The sequence below is a fragment of the Podarcis tiliguerta genome (genome assembly GCF_965153285.1).
Source record: "Podarcis tiliguerta genome assembly, chromosome: 8".
NCBI lineage: Eukaryota > Metazoa > Chordata > Lepidosauria > Squamata > Lacertidae > Podarcis > Podarcis tiliguerta.
The window spans coordinates 13,684,091-13,695,364 of record NC_139541.1 but is presented as its reverse complement, the minus strand read 5'-3'; the positions used below and the strand labels follow the sequence as shown (position 1 = coordinate 13,695,364).

General features: G+C 47.5%; 1 protein-coding gene across 10 annotated transcripts in view; it reads left to right on the top strand.

The window, feature by feature from the left end:
- The window catches only part of MFN2 (mitofusin 2), a 36,670-nt gene that overhangs the window by 315 nt on the left and 25,081 nt on the right, over nucleotides 1-11,274 (top strand). For 7 of the 10 annotated variants that reach the window (XR_014514473.1, XR_014514474.1, XR_014514475.1 and 4 more), the window contains exons 2-6: nucleotides 5,975-6,096; nucleotides 7,178-7,356; nucleotides 8,848-8,983; nucleotides 10,121-10,283; nucleotides 11,120-11,244. Coding sequence is in view for 7 of the 10 variants with exons in the window: in XM_083453899.1 (XP_083310025.1) it covers nucleotides 7,182-7,356; nucleotides 8,848-8,983; nucleotides 10,121-10,283; nucleotides 11,120-11,244 (599 nt within the window). In the remaining 3 variants the exon portion in view is untranslated. Of the gene's footprint in view, nucleotides 1-59; nucleotides 186-5,974; nucleotides 6,097-7,177; nucleotides 7,357-8,847; nucleotides 8,984-10,120; nucleotides 10,284-11,119; nucleotides 11,245-11,274 lie in introns of those variants that run through there. The other 3 variants (XM_083453900.1, XM_083453901.1, XM_083453896.1) reach the window with 3 other exon arrangements.

The following is an 11,274-nucleotide window of genomic DNA, read 5'->3' as shown; positions in this document are numbered from 1 at the left end:
TGGGTCGGGCATGTGCCAGGTGGGCGGGCGCTCGCTGGCTGCAGCCCAGTCTGAAGGGCGTGGCTGGCATGGGTGGCCTTGGGGCGGACTGGCAGGTGCGAGTGGTCGAGGTGATGGTAGGATCCAGGTGTGGGAACCCCCTGCAAAACGAAAGCCTGTTCCTTCTGCAAGGTATGAGCGTGAAGGTAAGCAGGTAGGGGGGGGCTGGATGCGGGGTGGGTGGTTTGGGCAGGGAGGGGCAGCTGCCCCTCAAATCCATAAAAATGCATAGCAAACTAAGGTTCTGCGCCCCCTAACAAAAGGCCTGCCCCCCTAAATCCTGGCTACGTCCATGGGCCTGCAGTTCAGGGGCAGGACATCTGCTTTGCATGCAGAAGGTTTGACACCCAGAATCTGCAGGTAGGATTGGGGCCAGGGCTGGATTTAGGTTTGATGAGGCCCGAAGCAACTGAAGGCAATGGGGCCCTTTATATGTCCAGCTGTCCTTTGTCAACAACAAATTGTCGCTTTTTTGTGTGTTGAATATATGCTATATGGGGACACGGGTGGCGCTGTGGGTTAAACCACAGAGGCTAGGACTTGCCGATCAGAAGGTCGGCGATTCAAATCCCCGCGACGGGTGAGCTGCCGTTGTTCGGTCCCTGCTCCTGCCAACCTAGCAGTTTGAAAGCACGTCAAAGTGAAGTAGATAAATAGGTACCGCTCCGGCGGGAAGGTAAACGGCGTTTCCGTGCGCTGCTCTGGTTCGCCAGAAGCGGCTTCGTCATGCTGGCCACATGACCCGGAAGCTGTACGCCGGCTCCCTCGGCCAATAAAGCGAGATGAGCGCCACAACCCCAGAGTTGGCCACAACTGGACGTAATGGTCAGGGGTCCCTTTACCTTTACCTAAGCTACTGAAGGCAATGGGGCCCTTTATATGTCCAGCTGTCCTTTGTCAACAACAAATCATCACTGTTTTTTGTGTTGAATATATGCTATATGGTAATTTATGGACCTAATACATATCTAAAGCCATTTGCACATCTTGCCATGCAACCAGTCCATGCAGAATATAGACACCCTCTGTATAGAAATGAGCAAACCAGTGATATTTTAGGGAGCAGGCTAGCAGGCGGGGTCCATGACTTACATCACAGCAGCCTACACAACACAAAACACTGTTGCTGTATGTGGGTTTTATTTTATTTGTTTTTTATCTTCTATTTTGCAAGCGTACATCCAGCTATTTATCGCAGGTCTACAACTCGAGGTGATGTGCATTGGGTCCATCTAGTTCAACATTGCCAACACTGGTTGGCGGATTTGATGAGGCCCTAAGCTACTGAAGGCAATGGGGCCCTTTATATGTCCAGCTGTCCTTTGTCAACAACAAATTGTCGCTGTTTTTTGCATTGAATATGTTCTGTATTTTCCATTACTTGCACCTTAGGAGCCTGCACAACACAAAACACTGTTGCTGTATGTAGGTTTTATTTTATTTGTTTTTTATTTTATATTTTGGAAATGTACACCCAGTTATTGTTTTTTGCTTTAAGTTTTTGGGGGCCCCCAAGAGAGTGGGGCCCTAAGTTATAGCTTGTTTTGCTTATACGTAAATCCGGCACTGACTGGGGCAAAGGCCCTTGCCTGAAACACTGTGCAGGATATGATTCTGGATATGGCACCTACGTATTTAAGCCAGCCTTTAATTTGAAGCCAGGAAAACGATGGTCTTCCTTTATTTTGGGTGGGAAAAGACCATTTATTATTTGTACCCCACCCATCTGGCTGGGCCTCCCCAGCCACTCTGGGCGTCTTCTAACAAAGATTTGTTGTTGTTCAGTCGTTCAGTCGTGCCCGACTCTTCGTGACCCCATGGACCAGAGCACATCAGGCACTCCTGTCTTCCACTGCCACCCGCAGTTTGGTCAGATTCATGCTGGTAGCTTCGAGAACACTGTCCAAACATCTCGTCCTCTGTCGTCCCCTTCTCCTTGTGCCCTCCATCTTTCCCAACATCAGGGTCTTTTCCAGTGAGTCTTCTCTTCTCATGAGGTGGCCAAAGTATTGGAGCCTCAGCTTCAGGATCTGTCCTTCCAGTGAGCACTCAGGGCTGATTTCCTTCAGAATGGATAGGTTTGATCTTCTTGCAGTCCATGGGACTCTCAAGAGTCTCCTCCAGCACCATAATTCAAAAGCACCAATTATTCGGCGATCAGCCTTCTTTATGGTCCAGCTCTCACTTCCATACATCACTACTGGGAAAACCATAGCTTTTACTATACGGACCTTTGTTGGCAAGGTGATGTCTCTACTTTTTAAAATGCTGACTAGGTTTTTCATTGCTTTCCTCCCAAGAAGCAGGCGTCTCTTAATTTCGTGGCTGCTGTCACCATCTGCAGTGATCATGGAGCCCAAGAAAGTAAAATCTCTCACTGCCTCCATTTCCTCCCCTTCTATTTGCCAGGAGGTGATAACAAAGATTAAAAATACATTAAAATGCATTCAAGAGGTCCTGGGATCAACCCTCAGCTTTTCCAGGGAGAGTCTCCTGGCCCCCCCGAAACCCTGGGCAGCCGCTGACAATTCTGAGCCCTTTGTCTGAGCCTTATAAGACAGCTTTCTGTCTAAATAAGCCACGAGGAATTGAATTCTACTTCATTTTGGGGCAGGGGGAAGACCATATAGCTTAGGGATAGAACACTTGATTTGCAGGGAAAAGGTCCCAGGGTGAGGCTGCCTGCCTGAACCCTGCTAGCCAATATACCAAGGGCTCCAGAATCCGTATAAAGCACTTTTTCATGTGTTTTGATGATAGTATGGTGGGTGTGGGGAGGAGGGAAGCAGCTCAAGTTACTCAGCTGCCACATGTGGTTCATGTTGGATTTTTGAACAGAGCACGCCTCAGCTGCGTCTACTCAGAAGTAAGTCCTACCTAACTTAATGTGACTTACTCCCAGGTCAGGTAGGGTAGGACTGCCGCCTCAGGCTCTCTCAATTTATATTTATTTATATCGCGCCTTCCCCCCGGAACTGGGACTCGATGCAGCTCGCAAAAATTAAAAACTGTTAAAAACATTGCAAAGCTAAAAACAGATATTGGCTCAGAAGTAACTAAACTGTGCTAGAATTGAAACGATGGAAAAAGAAATCTGTTAAAATGCAGGTGGGGAAAACTGCAAAAGCCCTTCCTTTAAAAAAAAAAAAACCCAACCAATTAGTCCCCAAAAGAATGGCGTTGACCTGCCTGTGAAGGACAGCAAGGAGGGAGCCAGTCTGACTTCTCGGGGGGGGGGGGGGTCCAAAGTCTGGGAGCAGCCACCGAGAAGTCCCTGTCATGCAGCCCCATCCAGCTTGCTTGTGGGGGTGGCAGGATCGAGAGAAGGGCCTCCCCGAAGATCTCAAAACCCGGGCAGGTTCAAATGAGGACATTGGATCTTTCACATAGCTTAGACCTGAGCCCTATAGGGCTTTATAGGTAGTGAGGTAAGGTGAGAATATTCTTGAGAATGAGAATAATGATTTTTTTGATCCAGTTACATTACTGGGCATTGTGCCATTCACCATTGGCAGTTCTGAAATGTGAGCTGCAGAAAACTTTTTTTTAGTTTTAAAAATGCCATTCATTTAATTTGATAAACATTTGAATTCGTTTGTATTTCAACTATATGTAATAGCCTTTTTTTCTCTTGCTGTGACCTTATTCTTAGCAATTCTGTACCCTTGGCCACACAGTGTGATTTTTTTTACAGAAAGTAGCTTTAATGCTTTATACACTTCTAGGCCTATACAATTATGTGTAACAGCATGTGAGGTGGCTGTGATTTAAACAGTTGACGTTTGCCCATGAATAAACATGTATATTAACTAACTATATCATTTTCAATGCATTAAAATTATATCATTTTCAATGCATTAAAATTACATCATTTTCAATGCATTAAAATTACATCATTTTCAATGCATTAAAATTATATCATTTTCAATGCATTAAAATTCTATTTTAAATGAAGATTCTTTAATATTCTCATTAATCGGGAATATTCTTGAGAATATTTTCCAAAAGATTATTCTCGAGAATTGAACCTCACTATTTATAGTTCATAACCAGTGCTATGAGTTGTGCTTGGAAGCAGACCAGTAGCTAGTTGAGTGTTCTGTAGCAAGGGAGCCTTCTGTTCCCCATAGCCAAACCTGGCCAACAATATGAATGCAGGTCTTTGGGCAGGTTGGCTTTTCCTAGCGCTTTGCAAAGGCATGTTTGCTCCCTGGTCTGTGGGTTGCTGGCACCATTGAAGTCTCCCTGGTGTCTTTGCTGATATCTTTTGGGCGCCTTAAGCCTTAACTTTCCCCTCCACGCTTGAGATGGACTGAGCTGATTTTGCTCTGCTGTGCTGCCAAACCTTCCTGGAGCTGTTAATGGGTTGTTTTAGATGTCTGTGTAAATTGGAGGTGTTCATATGACAACGTTTTGTGTGAATTTTTGCTGGTGTCGTGGTTAAGTTTTTAAATGTAAGTCGCTTGGAGACTTGAGTGCCTAAACAATCTAATAGGGATTTATTTGCATGCATTTTTCTCTTTTTGCTGTAAGGAAAGGAGTTGTTGTTTCTGAAGAGCGTTGAGATATTCCGTGTCGTCGCCATTGTTTCTGAATGCATTAGAAAATACTTAATAAAATACGGTGTCGGGGAGAAAAATAGTGGAAAGGATAGTGTGTTTCTTGGTTGGATTCAGGCAACACCTACACTATTTACAGCACCTTAAACAGTTATGGCTTCCCCACCAAAAAAACCCCCCAATACTGGGAACTGTTGCTAAGGGTGCGGAGAATAGTGTTCTCCTTTGTTGTTGTTGTTGTTGTTGTTTAGTCGTTGTTGTTGTTTAGTCGTGTCCAACTCTTCGTGACTCCATGGACCAGAGCACGCCAGGCACTCCTGTCTTCCACTGCCTCTCGCAGTTTGGTCAAACTCATGCTGGTAGCTTTGAGAACACTGTCCAACCATCTCGTCCTCTGTCGTCCCCTTCTCCTTGCGCCCTCCATCTCTCTCAACATCAGGGTCTTTTCCAGGGAGTCTTCTCTTCTCATGAGGTGGCCAAAGTATTGGAGCCTCAGCTTCAGGATCTGTCCTTCCAGTGAGCACTCAGGGCTGATTTCCTTCAGAATGGATAGGTTTGATCTTCTTGCAGTCCATGGGACTCTCAAGAGTCTCCTCCAGCACCAGAATTCAAAAGCGTCAATTCTTTGACGATCAGCCTTCTTTATGGTCCAGCTCTCACTTCCATACATCACTACTGGGAAAACCATAGCTTTAACTATACAGACCTTTGTTGGCAAGGTCTCTGCTTTTTAAGATGCTGTCTAGGTTTGTCATTGCTTTTCTCCCAAGAAGCAGGCGTATTTTAATTTCATGGCTGCTGTCACCATCTGCAGTGATCATGGAGCCCAAGGAAGTAAAATCTCTCACTGCCTCCATTTCCTCCCCTTCTATATGCCAGGAGGTGATGGGACCAGTGGCCATGATCTTCGTTTTTTTGATGTTGAACTTCAGACCATATTTTGCGCTCTCCTCTTTCACCCTCATTAAAAGGTTATTTAATTCCTCCTCACTTTCTGCCATCAATGTTGTGTCATCTGCATATCTGAGGTTGTTGATATTTCTTCCGGCAATCTTAATTCTGGCTCCTTACAGAGCTTCAATTCCCATAATTCCTTGGTAAGAGGCATTGATTTTTAAGCCACTCTGTGCGGGAAACTGGAGTCTCCTGACACCCCTTAGCACCCCTTAAACTACAGTTCCCAGGATGCTTTGGGGTAAGCCAGGGCTCTTTAAAGTGATCTGGTGCTGCCTTAAATGTATGGTGCAGATGGAACCCCAGGGATACACAGCTGGGGCTTGGGGGCACTTGCACCATTGGCAGGAAAAATGCAAACAGCAGCCCTGTGTTTGGGCCACGTGAGCTCTCTAATCCGGTCCAACTTTCTCTCTTTGCAGTGACGGGGGAGCAAATTGGATTTGGAGCAGGGGAGACAGCTTCTTCGCCTTTTCTCTGAACCGCTTAGGAAACAAGACAGAGACCATGCTCGCCCTTTGAGAACCCAACCTGTGCCTTAGAAGTAAGTTGGGAAGCGATTTGGGGTGGGGCGGGAGATATTCCTCAAACATACACGCATCCATAATTTTATTTGTATGCCATAATAATAATTTATTATTTATACCCCACCCATCTGGCTGGGTTTCCCCAGCCACTCTGGGCAACTTCCAACAAAGATTAAAAATACATTAAACCTTTCTGTAGTTAAAACAAGGCGCCTTGCAACGCAGACAAAATTGCATACTGCAAGAAAAATCATAGAATCATAGAGTTGGAAGAGACCACAAGGGCCATCGAGTCCAACCCCCTGCCAAGCAGGAAACACCATCAGAGCACTCCTGACATATGGTTGTCAAGCCTCTGCTTAAAGACCTCCAAAGAAGGAGACTCCACCACACTCCTTGGCAGCAAATTCCACTGTCGAACAGCTCTTACTGTCAGGAAGTTCTTCCTAATGTTTTAGCAGGGGCTTATGATATGTAAAATGAACCATGGAAAGAGAAGAAGGGAAGTCATGGATATCTCAAGGATGTAAAAATGAGTACTTTAAATTGTGAAACAGAAAACTTAATAAAAAATTATACAGTGGTACCTCGCAAGACGAATGCCTCGGAAGACGAAAAACTCGCAAGACGAAAGAGTTTTCCGTTTTCTGAGTTGCTTCGCAAGACGGATTTCCCTATGGGCTTGCTTCGCAAGACGAAACGTCTTGCGCCTTTTTTTTAAAGCCAGCAATGCATTCCTATGGGAAACTGTCAATACGCAGCGGTGCTTCGCAAGAGAAAAAACTCGTAGAACGAAAAAACTCGCAGAACGAATTAATTTCGTCTTGCGAGGCACCACTGTATACAGAAAAAAGAACATTAAGACGAGTCTTGCTGGATCAGGATTGTCCAGCATTATCTGACCATATTATTGTTGTTGTTGTTGTTGTTGTTGTTATTAATGGTTCAGTCCTCTTTTACAGCCATCTAGATTGATGTCCATCAACACCTCCTGTGACAATGAGTTCCATAGTTTAACTTTGCTCCGCATGAAAAACCACAAGATTTATCTGACTGTTTGCTTCTCTCTTCCCTGCCCCCCCCCCCGCCCCCCTATAGCGCAATGTCCCTGCTCTTCCCTTGCTCCAAGTCCATTGTCTCCGGCAAAAAGGACAAGAGACACATGGCGGAAGTCAACGCCTCCCCACTCAAGCACTTCGTCACCGCCAAGAAGAAGATCAATGGCATCTTTGAACAGCTGGCTGCCTACATCCAGGAGAGCTCAGCATTCCTGGAGGGTAAGGCGGCCTCTTCTGCGTGCCGTGTTTTCAAAACAACTTGCCCGCTCGCCACGGGCAACGAGGAATTTGTGTAGGCGAGCGAGCGGAGAATAAATGGGGGAGGCCAGTTTAAATTGGAAACGTAAGCTGGGGTGTACGGAGTTGGTGCTAAAGATGAAACAAGGGTCTAGTCCTCATGGTTCTGAATTTAAACAGAAACCGAGGAAGCAGCCTTATACGGTGTCTATCTCAGTTGCTGCTCTCCGTTTAACTGGAGAATGACCTTGTAAGATTCCCCTGGCCTGAAGCTTTGGAGAGCTGCTGCCTGTCTGTGTAGACATTACTGAGCTAGATTGACCCAAGGGCAACTGGTATTCAAAAGCGTTGCAGCTTCAAAGCATCGTGGCTGGTAGCCATCGATAGGCCCCGGGATTTGCCAGACACGGAACACGGTTCCTAATAATAATAATAATTTATTATTTATACCCCTCCCATCTGGCTGGGTTTCCCCAGCCACTCTGGGCTGCTTCCAACAAAACACTAAAATACAACAACCTATTAAACATTAAAAGCTTCCCTAAACAGGGCCGCCTTCAGATGTCTTCTAAAAGACTGGTAGTTGTTGTTCTCTTTGACATCTGGTGGGAGGGCGTTCCACAGGGTGGGTGCCACTACTGAGAAGGCCCTCTGCCTGGTTCCCTGTAACTTGGCTTCTTGTAGCGAGGGAACTGCCAGAAGGCCCTCGGCGCTGGACCTCGGTGTCCAGGCAGAACAATGGGGGTGGAGATGCCCCTTCAGATATACCGGACCGAGGCTGTTTAGGGCTTTAAAGCTCAGCACCAACACTTTGAATTGTGCTCGGAAAGGTACTGGGAGCCAGTGTAGGTCTTTCAAGACCAGTGTTATATGGTCTCAGCAGCCGCTCCCAGTCACCAGTCTTGCTGCCGCATTCTGGATTAGTTGTAGTTTCCGGGTCACCTTCAAAGGTAGCCCCACGTAGAGCGCGTTGCAGTAGTCCAAGCGGGAGATAACCAGAGCATGCACCACTCTGGCTAGACAGTCTGCGGGCAGATAGGGTCTCAGCCTGTGTACCAGATGGAGCTGATAAACAGCTGCCCTGGACACAGAATTGACCTGCACCTCCATGGACAGTTGTGAGTCCAGAATGACTCCCAGGCTGTGCGCCTGGTCCTTTAGGGGCACAGTTACCCCATTCAGGACCAGGAAGTCCTCCACACCCACCCGCCTCCTGTCTCCCAAGAACAGTACTTCTGTCTTGTCAGGAGTCAACCTCAATCTGTTAGCCGCCATCCATCCTCCAACCGCCTCCAGACACTCACACAGGACCTTCACCACCTTCACTGGTTCCGATTTGAAAGAGAGGTAGAGCTGGGTATCATCATTCCTACGTTTCTCTTGAAACTAGAACTTGGTTAAGAACCAATGAGGACTAGAATCTTACTTTAGGGAAAGCGTGGATTTGTAGATTTGGCTCCCTTTTGGTTTCAGAAACGCACAGGAACGTGGAGCTGGACCCCATCACTACAGAGGAGCAGGTGCTGGAGGTCAAAGGCTACCTGTCCAAGGTGGGCGGCATCAGCCAGGTGTTGGCCCGGCGTCACATGAAGGTGGCCTTTTTCGGACGGTGAGTGGGGCGCCAGGCAAGCGGTCTTGTGCCCGGTGAGGAATTTGGCTGAGGGTGGAGGGAAGCCTGCAGCAGGTGGCAGAAGGTCTCCAGCATGCCCTTGTCTGCCAGCAAATGCCAGCTTGATTGAGTCACCTTCTCCTTTTAACACTTCTGAAGCTCAGATCCCTGCTCAGCCATAAAAAGGTGGTAGGAAAGCCTTTTTCCCCACCCTGAGGGCCAAATTCCCTTCTGGACAACTTCCTGAGGGCCACATGCCAGTGTTTTGCAGGGCCAGAGGAAAAAGTGGATAGAGCAATTTATTTATTTTATATATGTGTGTGTGTGTATAATGTGTATATATGTATATATATAGGTGTGTGTCCGGAACAAATTAACCATATTTTTCGTCCCATAGGACGCACCTAGTTTTTTGGGGGGGAAATAAAGGAAATTTTTTCCCCTTTATTTCCCCCCCAAAAGCAGGTCGGGGAAACCTAACCAGGTCGAGGAACAGCGGGATGGCGGCGCTGCGCCTCCCTGCTGTCCCCCGAGCTTGTGGGGCTGGCCAATGTCTGCCCAGCGCGCGGGGCGCTCTGCTTCAGGGCGCCCCGCCTGCCGGGCGGCAGGCTGCTATTCGCAGCATGGGGAGCCCTGCAGGGAACTCCCGCAGGGCTGCCTAGGCTGCGGATGTGTTCCCGAAGTGCTGGGTGCTCTGCTTTCAGGGCGCCCAACGCTCCGGGAAGCAGGCTGCTATCCGCAGCCTAGACAGCCCTGCGGGACCTCCCGCAGGGCTGCCTAGGCTGCGGATGTCTTCCTGAAGCCTTTCCAAGCTTCAGCGAAAGCCTGCATTCGCCCCTTAGGACGCACCCAGATTTCCCCTTCATTTTTGGAGGGGGAAAAGTGCGTCCTATAGGGCGAAAAATACGGTAAGTTCTTAACCCGAGGTACCACTGTATTTCAATCAATTTGTTTTTATAACGGGTGTTAGCCACCCGGAGCTCGGTCTAGGCTGGGGAGGGCAGGGTATAAATAAATTTATTATTATTATTATTATTATTGTTATTATTATTATTATTATTATTATTACATAGCCCTTTTGTCCAGGCAGGGCAGGTCCCCGCCCCAAGGACCTTACAGATGCGTTTGTGTTCTCAGGACGAGCAATGGGAAGAGCACAGTCATCAATGCCATGCTGTGGGACAAGGTCCTTCCGTCGGGCATCGGACACACCACAAACTGCTTCTTGCGTGTGGAGGGGACAGAGGGCCAGGACGCCTTTCTGCTCACGGAGGGGTCCGAGGAGAAGAAAAGCGTCAAGGTGAGCACATCTCCAATCAGCGGAGGGCGACAGTTTTTGGAAGGGAGGGCGAGGAGCTCTTTCCATATGTTTTTAGTCTACTATTGTTTTAACTCCATGAAACTTTTACATTATTATTGCTGGTTTTTCCTACTCGTGATTTTATAGCTTTTCTCTTTTTCTTTTGCAAAGTGCTTCGAGGAGTTTTTTCCTACAGTCAGGAACTGTGTAAATTTTATGAAATAAATAGTTTCTATACCACTTAATAGGGACGTGGGTGGCGCTGTGGTCTAAACCACAGAGCCTAGGACTTGCCGATCTGAAGGTCGGCGGTTCGAATCCCTGCGACGGGCTGAGCTCCCGTTGCTCGGTCCCTGCTCCTGCCAACCTAGCAGTTCAAAAGCACGTCAAAGTGCAAGTAGATAAATAGGTATCACTCCGGCGGGAAGGTAAACGGCGTTTCCGTGCGCTGCTCTGGTTCGCCAGAAGCGGCTTAGTCATGCTGGCCACATGACCTGGAAGCTTTACGCCGGCTCCCTCGGCCAATGAAGCGAGATGAGCGCCGCAACCCCAGAGTCGGCCACGACTGGACTTAATTTTCCTGTGTACCACTAGATTCTAATGGATTGTTGAATATTACTTTGTTGATATAAGTTGTTTGTTTTTAAGTTATTGTGACTTTTTTTGTACTGGATCAGATTGTTATTATTAATGTTTGACATTTCATTATTTTTTTTATACGGGTTGGAAGGTGCCCCAGGTGGCTGGGGCAACCCAGCCAGATGGGCGGGGTATAAATAAAATAAATACTGTTGTTATTATTTCTCTCTTTCTATCTGCCAACCCTCTACGTCCAGACGGTCAACCAACTGGCTCACGCGCTCCATCAAGACGAACTCCTGACTGCCGGAGGAATGGTCAGCGTAATGTGGCCAAACTCCAAGTGTCCCCTCCTCAAAGATGACCTGGTTTTGATGGACAGGTGAGAGATCTCCCTTTCTCCCATGCCCCT